The following is a 26,332-nucleotide window of genomic DNA, read 5'->3' on the forward strand; positions in this document are numbered from 1 at the left end:
AAGTTTCATAAAGGCCTGCACATAAGGGAACTCCCCCCATTTGGGGGACTGCTTACAATATTTTGGTCCAGTTGTAAAATGGTGCTAAAGTTAAGGGGTCCATTCTGTGGCCACTTCTTCGGGTCACCCAAGGCATATTGGGGCTAGGCTGTGTTGCAAAAGAAGATGGTTTTTAAACCATCTAATTTAAACTGTCCCCAATTTTTAAGAACTTTAATCTTTGGGGGCATTTCCCATGTTTACATATAAATCTGGTGGCTAACAAACTGAGATCCTGGGGCTGGATGGAGTCCTCAAGACCCGGCATAACAAAGCCAAAGGGTGAGATGACAGAGGAGACCTCAGAACTCCCTTCCCCACAGTTGAACACACAGGACAGAGAAATATTGGGGGGTTGTGTAAAGTTCACCTCAACAGGGGCCTCGGGGGCTGGGGGTTTATATGTATGAAGTAAGGAAAAAGAAATGGGAGAAAGAGAGAGAGCCTGCTGTTTCCGCCTGCCCCTCTGCGTTTGTGTATTCAGGCAGTTCCAGTCTGCCGTGCTCTTCCACAAGGGCCAGTGGAGGGAGGCACTCCGTCCACCACCCACCAGGGCGATCAGACCCAGAAGCCAGTGCTGGTGGGTCTAACCCACAACTGGGACTTTAACCTGGGAAAAAGAAGTTGAGACGTTTGTGACCACTGGGCTTCCAGCCACTACCCAGTATGAGGATTGGACCTCTGTCCCTCTCAGAAATCTCCCCTCAAGGAAAGCCCACCGGACCAAGACCTGCGCGGTATGAGGCAAGCCTCTCCCACCTCTGTCACCTGTCAGGGTGAGCCGGTGCCAGCCAGAGGGAGCATGCTCTCACCAACTAAGGAGTTAGGCTGTAGTTGCCCAACACTCACTTTCTCAGAAGGATGTGACGGAGAAGTAGGAGAGGACAGAGAAAGGAGTTGTAGAGAGAGAGAAAGAGATCAGAAGAGGGAAAAAGGACAAAGGGAAAAGGGAAGGGGACAGTTGCCTGAATGAGGATAGTGAGACCCCTGGGGCAATGAAGGCAGACTTAACCAAGCCCTGCAGCACTGAAGCAAAGATTCAGGTGGCCACTTGTCAGCTGCAGGGAAGCCGCAATCAGCTGTACAAAGTGGGCCCAGATCCTCTCTCAGAGGGGCAAGGAAAAAAAGAAGGCCCCACAGGTCCCAGCAGAGCTGCCAAAAATTGTTACCGACCTGGGCCCTTGGACTCTTTAGGCAATAGAAATTGACAAGAAGCCAGATGAGAATTTCAGGCAAGGCTTTATTGGGTCTCCTGCTACAGCACAAGGGAGCAAGAACAAGAAACAGGTTCCCTTGCCTGCCCCCTGAGAGGACCTACTTGGGTCCTCAAATGGGGTAAAAACGGGGGTGGGTCTGTGGGTTGGGCATGAGGCACAGCTTAGGGGTCTGTCCACCCCCTTGGTGGTGCCATGTGCAGGGATCATGCACTGTGCCCTGCTTTTGCTCCCGGCACCTCAGAAATGGCAGTTTGTTTGTGGCCTTTTTGTGTCCTATTGCTTATTATTGTCCCAGCTTGCCCTTGCATGCAGTTATTTTTAGTCACTTGTAGTTTCTTTGTATCCTATTGCTCAAGGAGACATTTGTCCAGGTGCAAGCACTCTGGTAGAGGATCCCAAGTCCCGGCCTAGCTCAGTTTTGCCATCTTAGCAGTATTGAATTTTCTGATCCATGAACAGGGGGTGTCCTTTCATTTATTTAAAACTTCAATTTCTTTTAGCAATGTTTTGTAATTTTCAGTGTAGTGTATAAATCTTGCTTTACCTTTCACTTTTGAAAGGCATTTTTATGGGATAAAGAATTATAAGTTGATAGTTTTTTTCTTTCAGTAGTTTAAAGATGTTATGCCGCTGTCTTCTAACTTGCTTTGTTTCCCATAAGAAATCTGCTATCACCCTTATCTTTGTTTCTTTCTAGGCAATGTGTCCCATCCCCCCTCCCCAGCTTCTTTTAAGGTTTTCTCTTTATCACTGCTTTCAAGCAATTTGATTATGATGTAACTTGGTGTAATTTTCTTCATGTTTCTTGTACTTGGAGTTTATTGATCTTCTTGGTTCTACAGCTCAGCTTGGGAGAATTGACATTATTATTTTGAGTTTTGTAGTCCTTAAAGATGTATGTGTCTCTGTTATGGAGGTCTTCTCTGATTTCTTTCAACAGTATTTTATAGTTTTCAGTATACAGATCCCATACATGTTGTATTGATTTCTAAGTATTTAATTTGGGGGAATAGTTATTATAAATGGTAATTTCTTTTTTAAAAAGTTTATTTTTACATGTTCATTGTTAGTGTATGGAAATATAATTGATTTTTGTATTTTGATCTTGTATCCTGCAACTTTGCTAAACTCACATATTAGTTCCAGGAGGTGTTTTGTTTTGTAGATTCCTGTGGGTTTTCTACACAAACATTTATGTTATCTGTATATAGGGACAGTATAGTTCTTCCTTTCTAATTTATATGCCTTTTATTTCTTTTTCCTGCTGTATTGCATTGGCTAAGACTTCCATTATGATGTTGAATAAGGAGGAGACCAGATTTGGAGAGTGAGATCGTGGGTTTGGCTTTTGACCTTGATTGTCATTAAAAGAGGTGTTCATTTACAAATTTTAATTTTAGGCCTTTTCTTTCTGCTTAATTAAAAAACATGACAGATCTTTCTTGAATAAACGCATTGTTTATGTTTGATTTTGGAACTTTATTTTATTGTGTATTCACAGGCTCTGGTTTCCTCTGTTGAAGGCATTGTGATGTTACCAAGGAGCCATGGAGAGGAAGACAGTGGTCCTCTGGCTGCCCGAGCCTCTGACAGTGTTCTGGAGGAAGGCTTCATGCCTAGTGATCAGTGTATCTACATAAAAACTGAGCCCTCTTCTATTTGGGGCCAAGAACAGGAGGCACATCATCAATTTGCCATGTAAGAAATCTTCACTAATTACCTTAAATCCTACTTTTTCACCTGCTTTATCCTAATTTAGAGTTTCCCAAGCTCCAGTTTCAGTTATTTAAACTTTCAGAAGTTTTGTATGAGCACATGAAAATAAAATGGATCTAAATGACAGAAACTGCTACAAACACCCTCTCTCCCTCAAAGAGCTTCTGGAATGGAGGGTCCGTCTATGGGAGCCTGCTCTGGGATTTGAGTCAACATCGCAATGAGAGGTTGGTGAGAAAAGCATCATCTTAAGGCGTGAAAACCCACTGTCGCTGCTGGAGCCCTGGCTGATTTCCTCATCACACTTGTTCTCTCACTCATGGCCTTAGAAAATTAAGTTAACACTGCCTTGAAAGAGTAAATAGTCCTCAATACCACCAAGATATTACTAATTTCAAAGCTTCATTCTGTGAAAATAGACAAGAAATGTCTCACTTGTATTTGCCTTCCTAGAATCTTAGAATTTCAGAACAGGCAGGGATGCTTCTGCTGCCCCTTCTCAATCCTGAAAAGTCTCGTCGTGGGTTGGAGCCTGTGCCGCTCATCACTGTTTCTTTTCTCACATTGTCAGCCTGACTCACTTCTGCTTTGGGTGGGGGCATCCACCTCCTGTTTGCCCAGCCCTCTGAACTCAAGTCAGTTCGGTGCCTGGAAGGAGCTCCTTGAAGCCACTGCCCTGAATAGGCATTCAAGGAGGCTCTGGGTGAGAAGGTGGGGGCCTGGTCCTGGCCCTTCCTGCCTAATACGTTGTCGCTGGACTCTGGGTGGGTTTTGGGTAGTTGTTGTGTCGGTTCCAGCCTACGGGTAGTGATGCTGTCTAGGCTGGGAGTGCCTGGGGGCACTGGTTCCGCCTGTATTCCTCACACCAAGCCCCCACAGACGTTTCCTCCACAGGGCCAACGCTGTAGCTGGACCAGCCCTTGTGGTTCTTATGATCACAGGGCACGCTTCAGCAAGAACTATTAGGGAATTTGAGGAACAAGATTTATCACTCACAAGTTCTGGAGAGTACACAGAGAGGTTATGGGTAGAGAAAGAGAGAGAGTGCATGGACCTGGGCCTCTGCCTTTATTAGGGTGTGAAGGTGGGGTGTCTAGGTTTTCACGGATTCACTCTTTACTGGCTAATTTAAAGCATAAGAGCAGGAATTAGGATACAGGAAGGTTGAGAAGCCGTGTCATCACACAGTCAGTTATCTGGGTTACCCAGGGCTTTCTGGAAGAGGGAGCTTCACCTGGCTCCTTCTCTGGTTGTTTTGCCAGCAGCTGTGTTGCATAGCTGGCAACATGTCTATTCGGGATGGATGTCTTTGAAACGGATGCCTTGGCAATCAAAGCGAGATGTCAGGCATGTACACCACTGTGTGTACATGGGAGGATGTTTGACAATAGAGCACTCTGCTCCCAAGAACCCGTAACCTTTGTTTTCCATAATTTTCTTTTGAAAGAACAGTTGGGCAGGCTTTTTCTATGGCAGACCTCTGTGAGAATAGGGCCCTGATATTTGGACAGCCCTTTCTGAATTCTGGATTTATATATTCTACTTGGCATTCTCCACTTGGACATCTGACGGTCACTTCAGCTCCGATCCTCCCTGTGCCTTTTGTTTAGCAGATGTGGCATAATTGACTTCTGCAACTGACTTAGAAAATACACTGTGTCTTGGCCACTTTGTCTTACAAGATATTCTTTGTGTCGCATGTCCTTTCTTAAGCTAGAAATCAGCTAGGCTTTGCCTCTTAGTGGGAGAGATCACAGTTGTTAGATGGCCTTATTGAGAGCTTCCGGGTTTCCAGCTACAAGAGCATGCTCCAGTAGTCCCAGCTTATCTCCCTCATGAGCTGCCCCCACTCCTACACACCTCTCCAGGTCCAGCAGAGGCAAGACCTGAAGCTGTGCTGTCAGCAGTGGCCCTCTGCAAGGAAAACCAAAGTGAAAGCACACAAAAAAATGCAAAAAGCCTGCAAATGTCTGTGGAGCAAGCAGAGCTAATCGGACCCCAGGTTTCCTTCTTCCTCAGCCTTATCTGAAGACCCTCACTGATGTATTAATAAGCAGTTACCATAAAGGGGGATTAATACCTTGGGCCCTGGCAGCAGCAAGATCGGATCTCAGACCTCAGCTTTGCCACTTCTCAGTTGTGTAAGGCTGGGAAAATTGTTTCACTCCTCCGAGCCTCAGCTTCCTTATCTGTAAAATGGATCTAGTGCCTGCCTAATGGGATTATGAGGAGGTTTCAACACAGCAATCCTCGTGAAGTGTTTAGTGTGGTATTTGCACATGGTAAGTGTTCGATAAACGTCAACTATTATGAATCCCATATGCAAGGAGCTCGTGATTTAATGGGCCAAGGTAAATTACAGTATCGCAGATGTGGTCCCCGCTGTAGCAGGTGTGTGGCCAGGAGTACTAAAGGAACCGGGAACCGGGCAACTCCCTGCCCAGGGAATCAGGCACCTGAGCAGTTTGTAGAAATTGTGGGAGGGAAATTTTAGGCAGGAATACAGCATGTGCCTGTGGCCCTGGAGTGTGAGAGGACGTGCACAGTCTGGTGATGGAGGAAGGAGAATCCAGTGTGGGCAGAGGGTAGACTGGGGGTGTGCTGGGAGCGCAGGCTGGGGCCAGCTGGGAGGAGTCCAGGGTGCGTCAGCTCTGCTCAGGAGCTGGGGGCTGACTCTGTAGGTGGTTGTGCTGCACCCAGGGATTGGCTCTGAACAGTTGTGTGAACTTGAGTTCATTACTAGCCTCTTTGTGTCTTGGCTTCATCATCTGTAAATTGCAGGTAGTAAGTAATACCTACAAAAAATAACGCAGGAGGCTGCATATAAGAAGTTTATTTGGGGTCTTAAGAACTGCAATTCAGGAGACAAAGATTCAGGAAACGCCGAAAGAGTGTTCTGGGGAAGAGAAAGAGTCAGGGACTTACAAAAACAAAAAGCCACAAGACTGTCAAAAGTTGCCTGGCAAGAATTGGGGATTGACTCTGATACAAGTCAGAAAACATTTGTCCTTAAGGAATCACGAATTGTTTCAGGGTAGGGGTCTGACAAGTAGATAGGGTGTCCCGGGTTTCTGGCAGAGGTTCCGGATACCCTCACCAGGTTGAAAGGTCAGATTCCATCCAGGCTGAGACACACGAGTCCCACTTCCTCAGAGGCCTCCTGGCTCCGTTCTGGGGACTGAGCAATACCGTCCCTGTTTCGATTTTCCTTCCACACCTCTTAGGATTTGAGTTAATCTGTGGAAAGCTTGCAGAAGAAGAGTGTCTGCCCATAGAACCGCATAAGGTGACAGCTGTTAGTGGTGTAGTAATAATACTTTCCCAAGGTGAAAAGCTCCAAATTACTGTGTCAATCGGTGAATGTCTTTTCATCTTCTAGGAAGGTGCTGCTTCAAACACTGAAATGTAAATGTCCTGTTATTTGTTTTAACGCCAAGGATTTTCTGAGAACAGTGATGCAGTTTTTTGGTGATGATGGCAGTTGGAAGTGTGGTATGTTTTAGTTTTTATAATCTCCTAAACTTAACTTTCCAACAGTGATTCCTCCTGGGAATGGGAGCACGGCAAGGGCTGTCGTGTTGCACAACTCGTGGGTTGGGGGTGGAAGGGAGGTCGCACAGCTGCAATGCACTACCTGTGTGGCCGTGGGCCCTGAGCGTGAGGAGGCACTTTCCCTCCGTGTTTTAGATTATTTGAATTTTTTCAAGTATATATTACTTTTGTAATTTAAAACAGGAAAGAAGTAAATTATGCAGCATGGGCAGATGGGATTTGTTGTTACCACAAATAGCTTATATATAAACTTTCTAAGAATTAAACTAAAGTCCAGAGTAATTAACATCAAAACAATATAAAACACGTTTTTTATCTTTCATTTAAAATTGTAAATAAGAGTTTTTAAAACCTTTTTTTATTGGATGGACCGATACGTAATAAAGCAAATATTGAAAGAAAGTTCATTGTAGATTCTAGGTAGTAGATATATGAGTGTTCACTGTACAATTCTTTTCAAGTTGAATGTTTGAAAATATTCATAACAAGATACTGGAAAAAATCTTTTTATTGTACAAAATTTCCAACACGTACAAAAGTGCCTGTGATATGACAAGAAATGTATATTTGGTCTTTGTCCCTGGTTCCCAGCACTCAGCTCCCAAAACCCATATGGTCTCCAGAGTGAGGAGTGTCTTTTGTATGCTGATGGAGGACTGGTGCCTGGAGGCCCCCATGGCTTCAGGGTGGGCGTGGTCAACAGGAAGAAGAGGCACCGTTAGAGGAGTGGTGCTCTCCGTCCCACCTGAGACCTCCAGGAAGGGGAGCAGGGCTGGAGAGCAAGTTAATCACCAGTGGCCAGTGACTGAATCAATCATACTGATGTAACGAAACCTCCATAAAATCCCCTAAATGGTGGGGTTCCTAGGTGAGCTCGTCAAGGTGCTGGGAGCGTGGTGCGCCTGGAGAGGGTGTGGAGGTTATGCGCGCCCTCCCTATGCCTGGCCCTACGCATCCCTTCCATCTGGCAGCTCCTGTGTTGTAGCCTTTATAATAAACGGGTGTCAGTAAATAAGGTTCCCGAGTTCTGTGAGCCGTTATAGCAAATGATGGAGCCTGAGGAGGGGTCCTGGGAACCCCCTATTTATAGCTGTTTGGTCAGAAGTACAGGAGGCCCTGGACTTGGGGCTGGTGCCTGAAGTGGGGCCGTCCTGTGGGACTGAGCCTTGACCTGCAGGGTCTGCACTAACCCCAGGTAGTTTGTGTCAGAATTGAATTGAGTTGTTGGACATTCAGCTGGCGTGTGCAGAGAACAGCAGGTGTGTGGTGGGGCAAACACAACAGAGTACACAACACCCAATTTCAACAGCTATCAACTATGTCCAGTCTTCTCTCCCCTATAACTTCCCACATTTCCAAATCTCCATCCCCTGGGTTATCTTGTAGCAAACCCCAAGCGTCATATTATTGACCTGTAAATATTTCAATTAGATGAATAAAATATGAGGATTTCATTTTTCAGATGATGCCATCGTCATCTCCCCACAAAATTAGCCATAATCTTTTCATATTATTAGCTATCCAGTCAGTGTTTGTACTTCCCCAATTGTCTTTAAATATTTTTGTTTGTTTGTTTTTGTTGTTCACCGTTTGAATTGGGATCCAAACAAGGGTTAGTGTTATCCTGTACTTGGGTTGGGTGTTTCTTTTACTCTGTGTATTCTCTCCGTCTGTTGTGTTTTCTTGCAATTATTTCGTCGTTTTTAACAGACCAGGCTTTTGTCCTGTAGGATTTCCCTTTCTTGTCATTTAGCATGTTCTCTCTCTTCTGTTTCTTGTAAATTGGCAATGAGATTCAGTGGCTTGATCAGATTCAGGCTAGATTTTGGGAGTGCAAGACTGCTTCATAGTCCTGACCCTAACTCTGAGTGGTGTTGTGTCCTTCTGTCAGGAAATACATAATGTCTGGTTGTTTATCTTTTTTGTGATGTTTGAATTGTTATTGTGACTTCATATGTTGAATCTTCTGCATCTTTCCTATTTATCACTTTATCTAGACTCCATTTTCAATCTCTTCATTTTTTTAATTAAAAAAAATTTCCTCTTTCCCTTCTTCATTTTAGGAAAACTTAAGGGAGTTCCATGATGCTCTAGTGGTTAGGATTCGGCACTTTCACTGCCATGGCCCAGGTTCATTCCCTGGTCAGGGAACTGAAATCCTAAAAGCCACGTGGTGTGGCCAAAAATTTTAAAAATGAAAATAAATTTAGGAACTTCCCTGGTGACACAGTGGTTAATAATCCGCCTGCCAATGCAGGGGACATGGATTCGAGCCCTGGTCTGGGAAGATCCCACATGCCATGGAGCAACTAAGCCCGTGCACCACAACTACTGAGCCCGCGTGCCACAACTACTGAAGGCTGCGCGCCTAGAGCCTGTGCTCCTCGACAAGAAAAGCCACCACAATGAGAAGCCTGCACACCACAATGAAGAGTAGCCCCCACTTGCCACAGCTAGAGAAAGCCCACGCGCAGCAATGAAGACCCAAAGCAGCCAAAAATAAATAAATAAATAAATAAATATTTTTTTTTTTAAAAAGAAAAAAGTTTAAGAAAACTTTTTTTAAAAAGAAAAAAACTTAAGGCATTATCTGTTGCACTTATTTGCTTTTGTGTGTTGCCAGTTTAGTTTTTATTTCAGAAATTTTGTTTTGTTTTGTTTTACTTTGCTTTCCTGAATTCTTTTCATTTCTTCATTAAGCTTTTCTTTTACTAAGTCACCTAATCTCTATCTCTAAGTATTTCTAATTCTGAGTTCTTTGTTTTTCATAACTTCTATCATTCTCTTAATTTTTCTTAGCTCATTTAAAATCTGTTTTGTTGGCATTTCTTTTTCAGTTACTGCCATTCTCCCCAGTGTGAGGCTTGTCCTGGTGGCTTCAGCTTATTAGTTATAAGAGTTTATAGGGACCAGCCCCCAGACCACTCCAGTGCTGTCAGAACTTCCCCACGGATTTTCAAAAATATATGTTGAGTGGGAGTTCTTCTCGCCCTGCCCTGGACGGTGCCCCTGGAGCATCCAGGTCATCCCTCAGGTACCCGAGGCTGAGCAGTGGCATCGTTTCCTGTTCCCAGTGAGCCCCTTGGATCCCCACTGTGGTGGTGCATCCAGTGAGCAGCTTTCTTGGGGATCAAGACACCATGTGGCTGACAGGGTCTTGGTGCTCCAGCTGGGTGTCAGGCCTGAGCCTCTGAGGTGGGAGAGCCGAGTTTAGGACATTGGACCACCAGAGACCTCCTGGCCCCAGGTAATATCAATCGGCGAGAGCTCTCCCAGAGATCTCCGTCTGAAAGCTAAGACCCACCTCCACTCAACAACCAGCAAGCTCCAATGCTGGACACCCTATGCCAAACAACTAGCAAGACAGGAACACAGCCCCACCCATTAGCAGAGAGGCTGCCTAAACTCATACTAAGTTCACGGACACCCCAAAACACACCACCGGACGTGGTCCTGCCCACCAGAAAGACAAGATCCAGCTTCATCCACCAGAACACAGGCACCAGTCCCCTCCACCAGGAAGCCTATACAACCCACTGAACCAACCTTACCCAGTGGGGGCAGACACCAAAAACAACGGGAACTACGAACCTGCAGCCTGCGAAAAGAAGACCCCAAACACAGTAAGTTAAGCAAAATAAGAAGACAGAGAAATATGCAGCAGATGAAGGAGCAAGGTAAAAACCCACCAGACCAAACAAATGAAGAGGAAATAGGCAGTCTACCTGAAAAAGAATTCAGAGTAATGATAGTAAAGATATCCAAAATCTTGGAAATAGAATGGAGAACATACAAGAAACGTTTAACAAGGACCTAGAAGAACTAAAGAGCAAACAAACAATGATGGACAACACAATAAATGAAATTAAAAATTATCTAGAAGGAATCAATAGCAGAATAACTGAGGCAGAAGAATGGATAAGTGACCTGGTAGATAAAATAGTGGAAATAACTACCACAGAGCAGAATAAAGAAAAAAGAATGAAAAGAATGAGGACAGTCTCAGAGACCTCTGGGACAACATTAAATGCACCAATATTCGAATCATAGGGGTCCCAGAAGAAGAAGAGAAAAAGAAAGGGACTGAGAAAATATTTGAAAAGATTATAGTTGAAAACTTCCCTAATATGGGAAAGGAAATAGTCAATCAAGTCCAGGAAGTGCAGAGAGACCCATACAGGATAAATCCAAGGAGAAACATGCCAAAACACATATTAATCAAACTATCAAAAATTAAATACAAAGAAAAAATATTAAAAGCAGCAAGGGAAAAGCAACAAATAACATTCAAGGGAATCCCCATAAGGTTAACGGCTGATCTTTCAGAAGAAACTCTGCAAGCCAGAAGGGAGTGGCAGGACATATTCAAAGTGATGAAAGGGAAAAACCTACAACCAAGATTACTCTACCCAGCAAGGATCTCATTCAGATTCAACGGAGAAATTAAAACCTTTACAGACAAGCAAAAGCTAAGAGAATTCAGCACCACCAAACCAGCTTTACAACAAATGCTAAAGGAACTTCTCTAGGCAGGAAACACCAGAGGAGGAAAAGACCTACCATAACAAACCCAAAACAATTAAGAAAATGGTAATAGGAACATACATATCAGTAATTACCTTAAATGTAAGTGGATTAAATGCTCCAATCAGAAGACACAGACTGGCTGAATGGATACAAAAACTAGACCCATATATATACTGTCTACAAGAGACCCACTTCAGACCTAGGGGCACAGACAGACTGAAAGTGAGGGGATGGAAAAAGGTATTCCATGCAAATGGAAATCAAAGGAAAGCTGGAGTAGCAATTCTCATATCAAACAAAATAGACTTTAAAATAAAGATTATTACAAGAGACAAAGAAGGACACTACATAATGATCAAGTGATCAATCCAAGAAGAAGATGTAACAATTGTAAATATCTATGCACCCAACATAGGAGCACCTCAATACATAAGGCAAATGCTAACAGCCATAAAAGGGGAAATCGACAGTAACACAATCATAGTAGGGGACTTTAATACCCCACTTTCACCAATGGACAGATCAACCAAAATGAAAATAAATAAGGAAACACAAGCTTTAAATGATACTTTAAACAAGATGGACTTAATTGATATTTATAAGACATTCCATCCAAAAACAACAGAATACACTTTCTTCTTAAGTGCTCATGAAACATTCTCCAGGATAGATCATTATCTTGGGTCACAAATCAAGCCTTGGTAAATTTAAGAAAATTGAAATCATATCAAGTATCTTTTCTGGCCCCAATGCTATGAGACTAGATATCAATTACAGGAAAAAAAAAACTGTAAAAAATACAAACACATGGAGGCTAAATAATACACTACTAAATAACCAAGAGGTGACTGAAGAAATCAGAGAGGAAATAAAAAAATACCTAGAAACAAATGACAATGAAAACACAACGGCCCAAAACCTATGGGATGCAGCAAAAGCAGTTGTAAGAGGGAAGTTTATCAATACAATCCTACCGCAAGAAACAAGAAAAATCTCAAATAAACAACCTAACCTTACACCTAAAGCAATTAGAGAAAGAAGAACAAAAACCCCCAAAGTTAGCAGAAGGAAAGAATTCATACAGATCGGATCAGAAGTAAATGAAAAAGAAATGAAGAAAATTATAGCAGAGATCAATAAAACTAAAAGCTGGTTCTTTCCGAAGATAAACAAAATTGATAAACCATTAGGCAGACTCATCAAGAAAAAAAGGGAGAAGACTCAAATCAACAGAATTACAAAAAAAGAAAACTACAGGCCAATATCACTGAACAAAATACTAGCAAACAGAACCCAGCAGCACATTAAAAGGATCATACACCATGATCAAGTGGGGTTTATCCCAGGAATGCAAGGATTCTTCAATGTACACAAATCAATCCATGTGATACACCATATTAACAAAATGAAGGATAAAAACCATATGATCATGTCAATAGATGCAGAAAAAGCTTTCGACAAAATTCAACATCCGTTTATGATAAAAACTCTCCAGAAAGTAAGCATAGAGGGAACTTACCTCAACATAATAAAGGCCATATGTGACAGACCCACAGCCAACATCGTTCTCAGTGGTTAAAAACTGAAACCATTTCCACTAAGATCAGGAACAAGACAAGGTTGCCCATTCTCACCACTATTATTCAACATAGTTTTGGAAGTCCAAGCCACAGCAATCAGAGAAGAAAAAGAAATAAAAGGAATACAAATTGGAAAAGAAGAAGTAAGACTGTCACTGTTTGCAGATGACATGATACTATACATAAAGAATCCTAAAGATGCCACCAGAAAACTACTAGAGCTAACCAATGACTTTGGCAAAGTAGCAGGATACAAAATTAATGCACAGAAATATCTTGCATTCCTATACACTAATGATCAAAAATCTGAAAGAGAAATTAAGGAAACACTCCCATTTACCACTGCAACAAAAAGAATAAAATACCTAGGAATAAACCTACCTAAAGAGACAAACGACCTGTATGCAGAAAACTATAAGACACTGATGAAAGAAATCAAAGATGATACAAACAGATGGAGAGATATACTATGTTCTTGGATTGGAAGAGTCAACATTGTGAAAATGACTATACTACCCAAAACAATCTACAGATTCAGTGCAATCCCTATCAAACTACCAAGGGCATTTTTCACAGAAGTAGAACAAAAAATTTTACAATTTGTATGGAAACACAAAAGACCCCAAATAGCCAAAGCAGTCTTGAGAAAGAAAAACGGAGCTGGAAGAATCAGGCTCCCTGACTTCAGACTATACTACAAAGCTACAGTAATCAAGACAGTATGGTACTAGCACAAAAACAGAAATATAGATCAATGGAACAGGATAGAAAGCCCAGAGATAAACTCACACACACATATGGTCACCTTATCTTTGATAAAGGAGGCAAGGATATACAATGGAGAAAAGACAGCCTCTTCAATAAGTGGTGCTGGGAAAACTGGACAGCTGCATGTAAAAGCATGAAATTAGAACATTCCCTAACACCATACACAAAAATAAATTCAAAATGGATTAAAGACCTAAATGTAAGGCCAGACACTTTATATAAAACTCTTATTGGAAAACATAGGCAGAACACTCTATGACATAAATCACAGCAAGATCCTTTTTGACCCACCTAGAGAAATGGAAATAAAAACAAAAATAAACAAATGGGACCTAATGAAACTTAACAGTTTTGCACAGCAAAGGAAACCATAAACAAGATGAAAAGACAACCCTCAGAATGGGAGAAAATATTTGCAAATGAAGCAACGGACAAAGGATTAATCTCCAAAATATGCAAGCAGCTCATGCAGCTCAATATCAAAAAAACAAACAACCCAATCCAAAAATGGGCAGAAGACCTAAATAGACATTTCTCCAAAGAAGATATACAGATTGCCAACAAACACATGAAAGGATGCTCAACATCAATAATCATTAGAGAAATGCAAATCAAAACTACAATGAGGTATCACCTCACACCAGTCAGAATGGCCATTAGCAAAAAATCTACAAACAATAAATGCTGGAGAGGGTGTGGAGAAAAGGGAACCCTCTTGCACTGTTGGTGGGAATGTAAATTGATACAGCCACTATGGAGAACAGTATGGAGGTTCCTTAAAAAACGAAAAATAGAACTACCATATGACCCAGCAATCCCATTACTGGGCATATACCCTGAGAAAACCATAATTCAAAAAGAGACATGGGGCTTCCCTGGTGGCGCAGTGGTTAGGAATCCGCCTGCCAATGCAGGGGACACGGGTTCGTGCCCCGGTCCGGGAAGATCCCACATGCCACAGAGTGGCTGGGCCCGTGAGCCACAACTACTGAGCCTGCGCGTCTGGAGCCTGTGCTCCGCAACAAGAGAGGCCACGATAGTGAGAGGCCCACGCACCGCGATGAAGAGTGGCCCCCGCTCGCCACAACTAGAGAAAGCCCTCGCACAGAAACGAAGACCCAACACAGCCATAAAAATAAATAAATAAATTAATTAATTAAAAAAAAAAAAAAAAAAAAAAGAGACATGTACCACAATGTTCACTGCAGCACTATTTACAATAGCCAGGACGTGGAAGCAACCTAAGTGTCCATCGACAGATGAATGGATAAAGAAGATGTGGCACATATATACAATGGACTATTACTCAGCCATAAAAAGAAATGAAATTGAGTTATTTGTAGTGAGGTGGATGGACCTTGAGCCTGTCATTCAGAATGAAGTAAGTCAGAAAGAGAAAAACAAATACCATATGCTAACACATATATGGAATAAAAAAAAAAAGGTTCTGAAGAACCAAAGGGCAGACAGGAATAAAGACACAGAATTAGAGAATGGACTTGAGGACACGGGGAGGGGGAAGGGTAAACTGGGACGAAGTGAGAGAGTGGCATGGACATATATACACTACCAAATGTAAAATAGCTGGTGGGAAGCAGCCACATAGCACAGGGAGATCAGCTCGGTGCTCTGACCACCTAGAGGGGTGAGATAGGGAGGGTGGGAGGGAGATGTAAGAGGGAGGGGATTTGGGGATATATCTATACGTATAGCTGATTCACTTTGTTATACAGCAGCAACTAACACAACAGTGTAAAGCAATTATACTCCAATAAAAATGTTTTTTAAAAAAGTAAATTTTAATTAAAAAAATGTTGATAAGAACCCTTAATTTTGAAACATTAGCGCTTTGAAAAGGCAAGTAGAATGAAATAATCTGGCTCGGTCAGCATTGGCAGATATGGTTACATGAAGTCATGACGGCTGACTTGGGCGGCAAGTAGCCAGAGTGCCTACAGACTTCCTGTCACCCCAAGTTCCATATCTGCCAACATAGGAGACGTCCCATGCATCAAACAGAAAAGCGATGATACTGGCTGCTTTGGTAAATATAAATCTCTTAGACTGCTATGATTTAAAGATGCCAGAAAATATATTTAGTGTGATGTGATCTGAGATTACAGTTTTATTTAAAGGCAGACTCCTTATTTTTGTAAAGCACACTTCAAAATGTTAAAGTAACTTCAGAAAGCAGTCACTTAGGATTCAGACTTACGTCTTAATTTATCAGCCTCCTCATCCTTTTATAACTCCTCTCCATGTCTAAAATACTCTGGTACTAAAATGTATTTAGCAAATATCAGTTTATTTTATTTTTTTTATAATAGTAGGACATACTCTTATAAGGCTCTTTTTTTTTTTTTTTTTTTTTTTTTAATTTGGTTGCGCCAGGTCTTAGTTGTGGCAGGCGGGCTCCTTAGTTACGGCTTGTGGGCTCCTTAGTTGTGGCAGGCGGGCTTCTTAGTTGCAGCTTGCCAGCTCTTTAGCTGCGGCTCACGGGCTTCTTAGTTGCAGCATGCATGTGGGATCTAGTTCCCTGACCAGGGATTGAACCCGGGCCCCCTACATTGGGAGCACGGAGTCTTATCCACTGTGCCACCAGGGAAGTCCCCATCACTTTTATTTTTTGAAAAGCACCTTCATATGTGTCCCATGGGTACTTACAGTGATTTTTCTCCCAGTTTTCAGACGAGAAAACTAACACTTAAGGGGTGATGTGGCCTCCCAGGCTCACGGGCAGCCTTCTACCACCACTCTTTTCACACATCACGGTGCAGCACACGAGCTGTCTCGCAGGGTTTCCTCACCTCAGAGCGACTGCACAGAATGTCCGGTATCTTTGCCCTCGCGTACACTGCCCACCAGCCGCTGTGTGCTCAGGCGGCTCCACCGCTCCTCCTTCACTCGAGAGGCTTTTTTCCTGACACCCCGATGCAGGGTTAGGGGTGGCCTGGGAGGCAGCCCAGCAGGAGGGTGGAGGAGGGGAGGCTTGGAAAGAGTGGACACGGGGGCATGCGTGGTTGAAAAGAGAGGTGTGTGGGGCAGAGAGAGGCTCCAGAGCAGGGAGAAGAGTGGGGAAGAGAAGGCAAGGGTGTGGCTGAGGATTCTGACTTCCATCTCTTCTAACATTTTTGAGAGAGCTACTTTGGGATGGATGCCCCGTGGAGATTGGCTGTGTGGGACCTGGTTTGTGGAGGCCACTCTTATCAAAGGCTCAGCATTCTTTAGGAGTGAGGGAGCATCACGTTGGTGCTTAGGTCTGTGATTTGAGGGGATGGTAGTACCACAATTATTCCTTTGAACCTTGAGAACCTTGTTAAAGCAGGGAAAGGTACAATTATTCATTTTTCTTAGACTGATTAAATGATCTTTTTCTCTGTAGTTGCTGATTTTGTAGGGCTAGATCCCAGAACTGCTGCATGGCTTATAGATCCTACTGATGCTGCACCCTCTTTTGAAGACTTAGTGGCAAAATACTTGGGCAACTCCGTCACAGTTAAGGTGAACAGCGCATATGGAAATTCCTCAAGAAAGGCTGTGGTGAGTTGTTTTAAGATAAGGTTTATCAACCTGTTTTTTTTTTTTTTTTTTAAATAAATTTATTTATTTGTTTATTTACCTTCGGCTGCGTTGGGTCTTCGTTTCTGTGCGAGGGCTTTCTCCGGTTGCGGCGAGCGGGGGCCACCCTTCATCGCGGTGCGCGGGCCTCTCACCGTCGCGGCCTCTCTTGTCGCGGGGCACGGGCTCCAGACGCGCAGGCTCAGTGGTTGTGGCTCACGGGCCCCGTTGCTCCGCGGCATGTGGGATCTTCCCGGGCCGGGGCTCGAACCCGTGTCCCCTGCATTGGCAGGCGGATCCTCAACCACTGCGCCACCAGGGGAGCCCTATCAACCCTAATACAACCCAAATTTTCCTCTAGGAACTTCTTCTACTTCATAGACAGTCCAGTAGTAAAAAGAACATTGCTGACATTCATTTTTACTTATTCAGCAGAAACGCTGTTTACCCTGACATTTCTGGTAGAGGATACTGAATAAAGATGGGTGATTTCTGTCAGCTGTTCCTGGGAGGTGCCGTTCACAGCCGTGATTCTTCTAAGTGGATTCTTTGTGTCAGAGAGTCGCCAGCTCTGTGAGCAGAGAGCTGCTTGTTTATAAATTCTTCATGCCGGTGATACAGCTGCTGTGGCCAAGGCCTGGGAAGGCCTCTCCTCAGTCCCTGCGGGGAGAATTGTAAGACTGCCCAGGTCTGTCTCTCTGAGCCCCCTCTTTCAAGATGCACCCAATTGTTAGGAACCACTGTCTGGAGAAGCACGGGTGCATGCAGCTCTGGAACCTGCCCGGAGCCCAGTGAGAGGGAGACTTGACGTGGCCGCACAGCAGGGCCAGGGGAGGCGTCCCAGCGGGAGCAGCGCCGGCCACCATCAGGCCACTCTGTTCAGACTTCCTGGGTGTAAGCGAACAGGCCCATGTTAAAAGCACGACTAGAAGGCCAAGCAGGAGGCCGTGGGAGCCTGCCCTGCGTGCCAGGGCTGAGCTGGGGGCTGGTCGCTGCTTGGGGTGCTTGATCCTGCAGACCCGCAGCTGGGGAGGGATCTGTGTCAGACAGGGGCTTGGGGTTGGAAATACAGAAACTCACTCTCCCTTAATGTAAAAAGAGATTTGTCAGAGGAATGTGGGGTAGCTCAGAGCCTCAGAGGAAAAGCAGAACCAAGCTTTGGGAAGACAGGCGTCAGGCGGGTCTGGGGACCCAGGCAGCAGGAGCCCATGGGCCGGGGGCCGGCAATGAGCTGTGATCATTTTCTCTACACGTCACTTTTGTCCAAGATTCAAAGTTTTAGCACTTAGAGTCTCCTTTCCACGACTGTGTCACATGTCCGCCCCCCAGCAGGGCAGGCAGGGCGTGGAGATTGGCAGTCTCCCCAGATCCATGCTGCTGGGGCGGGAACTTCCCCAGACACAAGCCGAGATATCATTGCTGAAGGAGGGAGCTGTCCGCCTCTGTGTTAGCCCAGGTTTGCAGAGGAGAACCCAGGTGCAGAAGGGTTCATGTACACGCACCTTGCCCAAGGTCATGGTTCAGTTCAGAGTTTGGATTTCCGACTCTAAAGTATAGTTTCTTTCCAGTATACACACGTGCAAGTTAGGGATGGGAGTGGCTGCACGGAACAAAGCACCAGCTCCAGCGGGTGTGTTTTCTCCCTGGCGAGAAGTCGGAGCCCCTCACCCAAGCCGAGCAGCTGCTCCCAGAGCTGTGCGACTCAGTCGCTCCCCGCGCGCCGTTGCCTTATGGTCCTACCGGGAAGCTTCGCCCGAGGCCCTCCTCCACACGCCAGGCGGGAAGGAGGCTGCCTGGGATGAACTTCGGCTCGTATGTTGTTAAACAGGCCAGCAATGCGTCTGCAGGAGGTGGAAGGCGGCCCGCTGCTCCGCAGGGTCTCCTGCTGCCCTGGGGCGGTGGTATGAAAGGAGGGGAAAGGAAAGCGCGGTCCGGGTCAAGGAGCAGCGGCGAAGCAGTGAGGACTCCTGAGAGTGTGGCTCCTGTCGGGGAGGCCGGAGACCTCGGATGGCGAGAAGGAAGATGACGACCGTGGGGAGACGAGCTGCGGCCGGGCTGAGCCACGAGGGGCCCGAGCTCCGCCACCGAGCGCGAGCCGTCCCGGGGAAGCCTCGCGGCTCAGCGCTGCCGTCGGGGAGGCGCGTTCAGGCAGCAGGGCGGCGGCCCTCTGCCGGGCACAGCCGACGCGTTCACGTGGACGTGCTCGTGGTGCCTCCCAGCTAGTGGTTCCCGGGGGAGCCAAGACCCGGGATGGCGGCAAGACAAACGCGGGGTGCACAGCCAGCCGCCGATCATCGTGGCGGGGGCGGCGGTGTGTGTGTCTCTAAACTGAGGCTGGCCGCCTGGAGTCTGGGGGGCCGTGTGGCAGCGGGAGGGGTGCAGTGGGGACGCAGGGTTCTTAGCAGGGGGGCAGAATTCGACTGACTGTCGGGGCCGCGGCTCACCACCCGCCCTCTTGGTCAGCTGGACACAGACCCTGTTGGCCCACCTCCCAGGGTCTCTGTGTGTGTCTGGGGCGGGGACCGGCGGTGAGTGTGGGTGAGGCGCTGGCTCCCAGACGCCCGCGGTGGGTGGAGGGGCAAGCCGAGGGGCCAGGTCTGTCTCTACCGTGCGATCTTTGCACCTTGGGCACTTAGCTTCTTTGTGGGTCATTTCCTGTAAAATGAGGAAAACTGGGTTGGGGAGAAAGTAAGAAAGCAACAGGTAGCTTGAATTTGCCTGAGAAGTACCTTCCAAAGTGTGGGAACCGCTCTGCTTGAGGCGATGGGTGGTGGCACCAGACGTGTGCTCTCTGCCGAGGAAACACTGCCGCTTCCTAGATTGTGATGAACGTTGCTGCCAAATGTGCCTAATGTTTAATTCTTTTGATCTTTTAAAGAATCAGAATGTACATGCGAACCTGAGGGTGCTCTACAGACTTACGATGGGCCTTTGTTCCCAGCTCAAGGCAAGGCATTTCATTGTAACTTCACTGTCCAAGGGCTGTCTTTCATTCGCATCCATGCTCACAGGAAACAGTACCCTCAGTGTCTTTGTGCAGGAAACGGGGTTCTGAGGCCAAGTGAACCTGCGCATCGCTCATAGAAGGGCAGTCCAGATGGTAAGACCTGAAGTTTTTTAAAATGTTTTCTATAGGTTGACAACAATTGTAACATTTTTTTAAAGACTCAGTTCAGTTGGAATGTCTCTAACTCTGCAGTTAACATAAAAGCTAAGAGTTTATTTCAGTTAGCAGTGATGGACACAGCTCCACTCAGAGTCTCATTGGGAAGCAGAGGTCATTTGAAGGACCCGTCAAGAAGGGTTGAATGAAGGGACTGTGAACCATAGCAAGGGCAGGAGTCAGGGGGCCAGAAGGGACCGAGAAGCCTGCAGGGGCAGGCACTGGCTGGAAGCTTTTCCACCCCTGGGCTCAAAGGGCGGGCTGCTACAGGGACCCTGGGAAAGCAGTGCCCCTGCAGGGGGCTGCTGACCAGGAGCTGGGTGCCAGAAGCGGCGGCTGCAGGCCAAGGACTGGGGCCAGAAGTGCACTGTGGGCTGGCGCAGGGGAAACCCGCTTCCCTCTCCTCCTGCCCCTGAATGGGCAAAACCAGCCCGAGAGCAGAGAAGGAGCCCGGCTGATGTGTCCCGGAGGGCGTCTACCCTTCTTCCAGGGCCAAGAGCAGGACAGAGGATGGGTCCTAGGGGCAGCCGAGAAGGTGAGGGCACAGCAGAAGGACAGACAAGGCAGAGGGCTCTCAGATGGAAACCCTGATAAAGAGCGTGGGAGGTGATCCGAGTAGACGAAGGTGGTGCACGTCTCCCCACATTAATTTATAAAGTCTGTGCAAAATCGATGAAAATTCTAGTTAAATTTTTGGGAATTCAGAAAACCTATTTTGAAATTTAAATGGGAGACTAAAAGTCCACAAATACCTAAATCACACTTAAAAATGAGAAAGATTAAAGAAAAGTGGGAGTGGGACTTGTCCTACCAGGTATTTCTGAATATCTCTACTAGGGCTTGGTAATAAAATAGGATACTTGACAAAAATAGGAGTTTTATTAGGAAGGAGAATAGGGGAACCAACCATGCCCACCAGAGGAGTTGCTCAATGAAATTAAGTAGGCTGTTCAGCAAACGCAGGTAGAAATAATAGTTTAAAAGTAACATTGATGTCATTTCTTCCTATGAAACAGGTTTATGGTTTATGGCAACTGTTTTGTACTTTGGAGCTTCCTCTGATACCAATTTTGGCAGGTAAGGTACCCTAAAGATGTTGCCCAGTCATCCTTCTAGAGAGTTCTTTGTACCTTTTGGGAAGACTGTTTTCTCTTGACTTAGTTTGGGGCAGGCAGTGCATCATACGGGCACCGAAGAGGTAGTGAGCCCTTAACTTTCCCTTTCTCTAACAAGAGGGATTGGACCGCATCACCTCTTGGTCCAGAAGGACTCTAAGGTTCTAACACCTGGGTCACGTGGTATCCCTTCTGTACTGCCTGTTCTGCAGGTGTCCTGCCGGACTCCCACCGCCCTGAGAGTAGTGGTGGGGGGAGGAGGCCTGTCTGGATGTTTTCCAGGTCAGCACTTGTCCTGGTCCTGGTGTGATGGACACTTCTGCTTCATGAGAACCCCCTGCAAGCACTGTTGCAGGCTCTGCTCTGCCTTTGCTCTTAGCCCCTGACCTGCCCTGTCCTGCTGGGCACCCGGGAGAGCAGAGCCTCGCCCAGCATGGCAGCTGAGCGGCCGGGGGCCACTCTCCATCCAGAGTGTCCCCATGCCCACTGCCACCATTGCTGGGCTCCAGTACTGACCCTCATGGACACTGCCGAGCTCGCACTGTCATCTTGGTGCTCATCGGGGGGTGAGGCTTGCCCCTGGCACTGCAGTCTTTCTCAGAAAGGATTTGTTGCTGCAATACAGATTTTTGTCTGCTTTGGTTTTGAATCACAGTGATGGAAAGCCACAACATTCAGGTGAACAAGGAAGAGATGAAGAGGACTTCAGCACTTCTTGGGGTACATTCTTCTGTCAGACTGTTTGCATGTGTTAGCTCTCTCCTGTCTGATGAGTTGGTCCCGTTGGCAGTTCTAGGGTGACTTTCCTTTTCTTCCCTTCCTTGTTTGCCCCAGACTGATGTTGGCACTGTTCCTCCTATCTCTGACTCCTGCAGGGGAGTACCACGCTTAGAAAGGGTTGAAACAAGCGTCACATCTGGTTGCTCTCCGTGTGGATGCGTGCATGGTTTAGTGGATACCCACTGACCTTCTCCAAACTTAGGTTCTTGCAAGGACATTGCCCCTTGTAGTTGGTGACGTTTCTTGGATTCTTTAAAGAAGCAAAATCAAAGTTTTCTAACTGTGAAAAATAAAAAATACAGAGCGATGCATAAAGATGCATGAAAAAGATGCATTAAATGTTCCACTTAAGTTATTTTAAAGGAAACTCCGGTATAACCATCACTTAGGTCAAAGCAGAGAATTTCCAGAAGCCCTGCTTGCCCTCCCCTATCAGAACCCTCTTCCTGCTGCCAAAAGCAACCCCCCCCCGTCCTGACTTTTATAGTCGTTACATTGTTGGTTTCCTTTACAGATTTCCACTTCAAAACCTAAACAATATAGTCGTCTCTCCTTTTGAAGGAGCTGTAAGTTAACGGTTGTGTGTGACCTCTCTCACTCAGCCCCTGTGTCCCAGCTTCTAGTGCATGTCCTTTGGTGCCTTGTCCTCCATTGAAGGACTCCATCGCACTGCTGATGGCATCAGGGTAATTTCCAGTTTGCAGGCATTACAAACCGGGCTGCACCCCTGAGCACGTCTCCTGGGCCCGTGGGCACATGCTTCTTGGGGTACAAGGCAGGGTGGGCTGCTGGTGCAGCTTTATCAGACAACACCGAATTGCCTTCCAAAGTCACAGCTGCCAGAAGTGCACACGGGGTTCTGTCTTTGCGCAGCCTCCCTCGCACGGGTCCACCGGCCTCTTAGTAGAGCCGTTTTGGTGAGGACGTAATGGTATCTTGTTATGATGTTGGTTTCTATTGTCCTGATTACTGAGGAGGTTGAATAGCTTTTACTTCATCGTTGGCTATTAGGAGTTTCTCTTTGGTAAAGGATCTGCTCAAAATTTTTACCCGATTTTATATTGAGGTTTTTGTCTATCGCTTTCTGATTTTTAGGACATCTTGGTATATTCTGGTTACAAGCCGGTTACATATACCTTTGCCCTCTCTGTCTTACCTTTTTATTCTCCTAATGGGGTCTTTTGACCAACAGAAGTTCTTAATTTTTAATGTAGTGCACAATTTATCAGTCTTTTTCTTTATGGTTAGTGCTTTTTGCATCTTGTTTAAGAAAACTTTCCTTACTTCAAGCTCATGAAATACTCTCATGTGTTATGTTTGAAGCTATTTTCATTAGCCTTCGCACTTAGGTTTATAAACCTGCAACTGAGTTTTTCTTTTTATGTAATTTTTTTATTGAGAAAGAAATTACACACAATTAATAGTGCAAATCTTTTAAAATTTATTGTGATAAAGTACACTTCACGTAAAATTTATCATCGTAACCATTTGTAACTACACAGTACAGTGGTATTAAGTACATTCATGTTTTTGTGCAGCCATCACCACCATCCATCTCCATAACTGTTTTCATCTCGTAAAACTAAAACTCTATACCTATTAAACAATAACTCCCCATTCTCCCCCCCATACCCCCGCAGCTTCTGGCAAGCACCACTCTTCTTTCTGTCTCTACGATTCTGACTACTCTAAGTGCTTCATATAAGTGGAATCAGACAGCATTTGTCTTTTTGTGACCAGCTCATTTCACTTAGCATAGTGTCCTCAAGGTTCATCCATGTTGTAGCATATTGCAGAATTTCCTTCCCTTTTGAGGCTGAATAATACTCCATTGTAGGGACTTCCCCGGTGGTCCAGTGGTAAAGAATCCACCCTCCAATGCAGGGGACGCGGGTTCAATCCCTGGTCAGAGAACTAAGATCCCACATGCCGCGGGGCAACTAAGCCTGCGCGCCACAACTACTGAGCTCGCGTGCCTCAATGAGAGAGCCTGCAGCATGCTGCAAACTACAGAGCCCACGGGCTCTGGAACCCGAGCCACAACTAAAGAGAGAAAAACCCCATGCCACGGCTAGAGAGAAGCCCGCGCGCTGCAGTGAAGATCCCGTGCGCTGCAACGAAGACCTGATGCAGCCAAATAAATAAATATTTTTAAAGAAAATACTCCATTGTATGTATATACCACATTTTGATTATCTGTTCATCTATTGATGGATGCAACCTAGGTTGCTTCCGTATTTTAGCTATTGTGAATACGGGCTATGAAAATGGGTATACAAATATCTCTTTGATGTCCTGCTTTCAGTTCTTTTGAACATATAACCTGAAGTGAATTGCTAAATCTTGTGGTAATTCTGTTTATAATTTTTTGAGGAACTACCATACTTTTTCCACAGCCCCTGTACCATTTTACATTCCCACCAACAGTGCACAAGGGTTCCAATTTTTTCTGTATCCTTGCTAACACTTACTGTTTTCTGTTTTCTGATAGTGGCCATCCTAATGTGTATGAGGTGGTATCTCATTGTAGTTTCGATTTGCATTTCACTAATGATTAGTGACGCTGAGAATCTTTTAATGTGTTTATTGGCCATTTGTACGTCTTCTTTGGAAAAAATATCTATTCAAGTCCTTTGCCCATTTTTGAATTGGGTTTTTTTTTTCTTACTGTTGAGTTTTAGGAGTTCTCTCTGTATTTTGAATATTAATCCCTTATGAAGATAATATGATTTCAAATATTTTCTCCCATGCTATGGGTTGCCTTTTTACTCTGTTGATACTGTCTTTTTTTTTTTTTTTTTTTTTGATACTGTCTTTTGATGCACAAAAATTTTTAATTTTCATAAAGTCCAATTTAAAATTTTTTTCTTTTATTACCTGTGCCTTTGGTGGTGTATCCAAGAGGTCATTGCCAAATCCAATGCTGTGAGGCATTTTTCCTCTCTTCTTCTAAGAGCTTTATTATTTTAGGTCTTACATTTAGGTCCTTGATCAATTTTGAGTTAATTTTTGTATATGGTGTTAGGTAAGGGTCCAGCTTCATTTTTCTGCATGTGGACATCCAGTTTTCCCAGCACCATTTATTGAAAAGACTGTCCTTTCTCCACTGAATGGTCTTGGCACCCTTATCAAAATCATTTGGCTGTATATGCAAGGGTTTATTTCTGGTCTCAGTATTTTATTCCCTTGGTCTGTATGTCTGTCTTAATGCCAATACCACACTATTTTTTATTACTGTAGTTTTGTAGTAAGTTTTGAAAGCAGGAAGTGTGGGTCCTGCAGTTTTGTTCTTCTTTTTCAAGATTGTTTTGGCTACTTGGTGTCCCTTAAGATTCCATATGAATTTTAGGATGGATTTTTTTATTTCTGAAAAAAAAGTGTCTTTAGGATTTTGATAGGGATAGCATTGAATCTGTAGGTCACTTTGACTAGTACTGACATCTTAATATATTGCCTTCCAATCCATGAGCATGAGACGTGTTTCCATTTATTTATGTCTTTTTGAATTTCTTTCAGCAATGTTTTGTAGTTTTCATCATATAAGTCTTTCACCTCCTCGGTTAAGTTAATTCCTAAGTATTTTACTCTTTTTGATACTATTGTGAATGGAATTGTTTTTGTAATTTCCATTTCAGATTGTTCATGTGTAGAAATGAAACTGATTTTTGTGTGCTGATGTTGTATCCTGCTATTTTGCTGAGTTCAGAAAGTTCTAACAGTTTTTTTGTGGAATCTTTAGAGTTTTGTACGTATAAAATCATGTCATCTGCAAATAGGGATAATTTTATTCCTTCCTTTCCAATTTGGATGCCTTTTATTTCTCTGTCTTACCTAATTGCTCTGGCTAGAACTTCCATACCATGTTGAATAGAAGTGGTGAAAGGCAAACATCCTTGCCTTAGAGGAAACGCTTTCAGTCTTTTACCACTGAGTATGATGCTTGCTGTGGGTTTTTTATTAATGACTTTTGCTATATGGAGGTAGTTTTGTTCCATTTCTAGTTTTTCTGAGTGTTTTTATCATAAAAGGGTGTTATATATTGTCAAATGCTTTTTCTTCATCATTTGAGGTGATCATGTGTTTTCCCCCATCCATTCTGTTGGTGTGGCATATTACATTGATTAATTTTCATATGTTGAACCATCCTTGCATTCCAGGAACAAATTCCACTTGGTCATGTTGTATAATCCTTTTAATATACTGCTGAATTCTGCTTGCTAGCATTTTATTGAGGAATTTTGCATCAGTGTTCATAAGGGATACTGATCGGTAGTCTTGTAGTGTGTTTGTCTGGCTCTGGTGTCAGGGTAATGCTGG

General features: G+C 44.6%; 1 protein-coding gene across 1 annotated transcript in view; it reads left to right on the forward strand.

Moving 5' to 3' along the window:
* The window catches only part of POLN (DNA polymerase nu), a 173,439-nt gene that overhangs the window by 31,833 nt on the left and 115,274 nt on the right, over nt 1–26,332 (forward strand). The window contains exons 6-11 of the mRNA XM_068543567.1: nt 2,758–2,954; nt 6,352–6,464; nt 16,782–16,939; nt 19,836–19,904; nt 21,137–21,197; nt 21,891–21,955. Coding sequence (XP_068399668.1) covers nt 2,758–2,954; nt 6,352–6,464; nt 16,782–16,939; nt 19,836–19,904; nt 21,137–21,197; nt 21,891–21,955 — 663 coding nt within the window. The remainder of the gene's footprint in view (nt 1–2,757; nt 2,955–6,351; nt 6,465–16,781; nt 16,940–19,835; nt 19,905–21,136; nt 21,198–21,890; nt 21,956–26,332) is intronic.

The sequence above is a fragment of the Eschrichtius robustus genome, chromosome 4 (assembly GCF_028021215.1).
Source record: "Eschrichtius robustus isolate mEscRob2 chromosome 4, mEscRob2.pri, whole genome shotgun sequence".
Classification (NCBI taxonomy): domain Eukaryota; kingdom Metazoa; phylum Chordata; class Mammalia; order Artiodactyla; family Eschrichtiidae; genus Eschrichtius; species Eschrichtius robustus.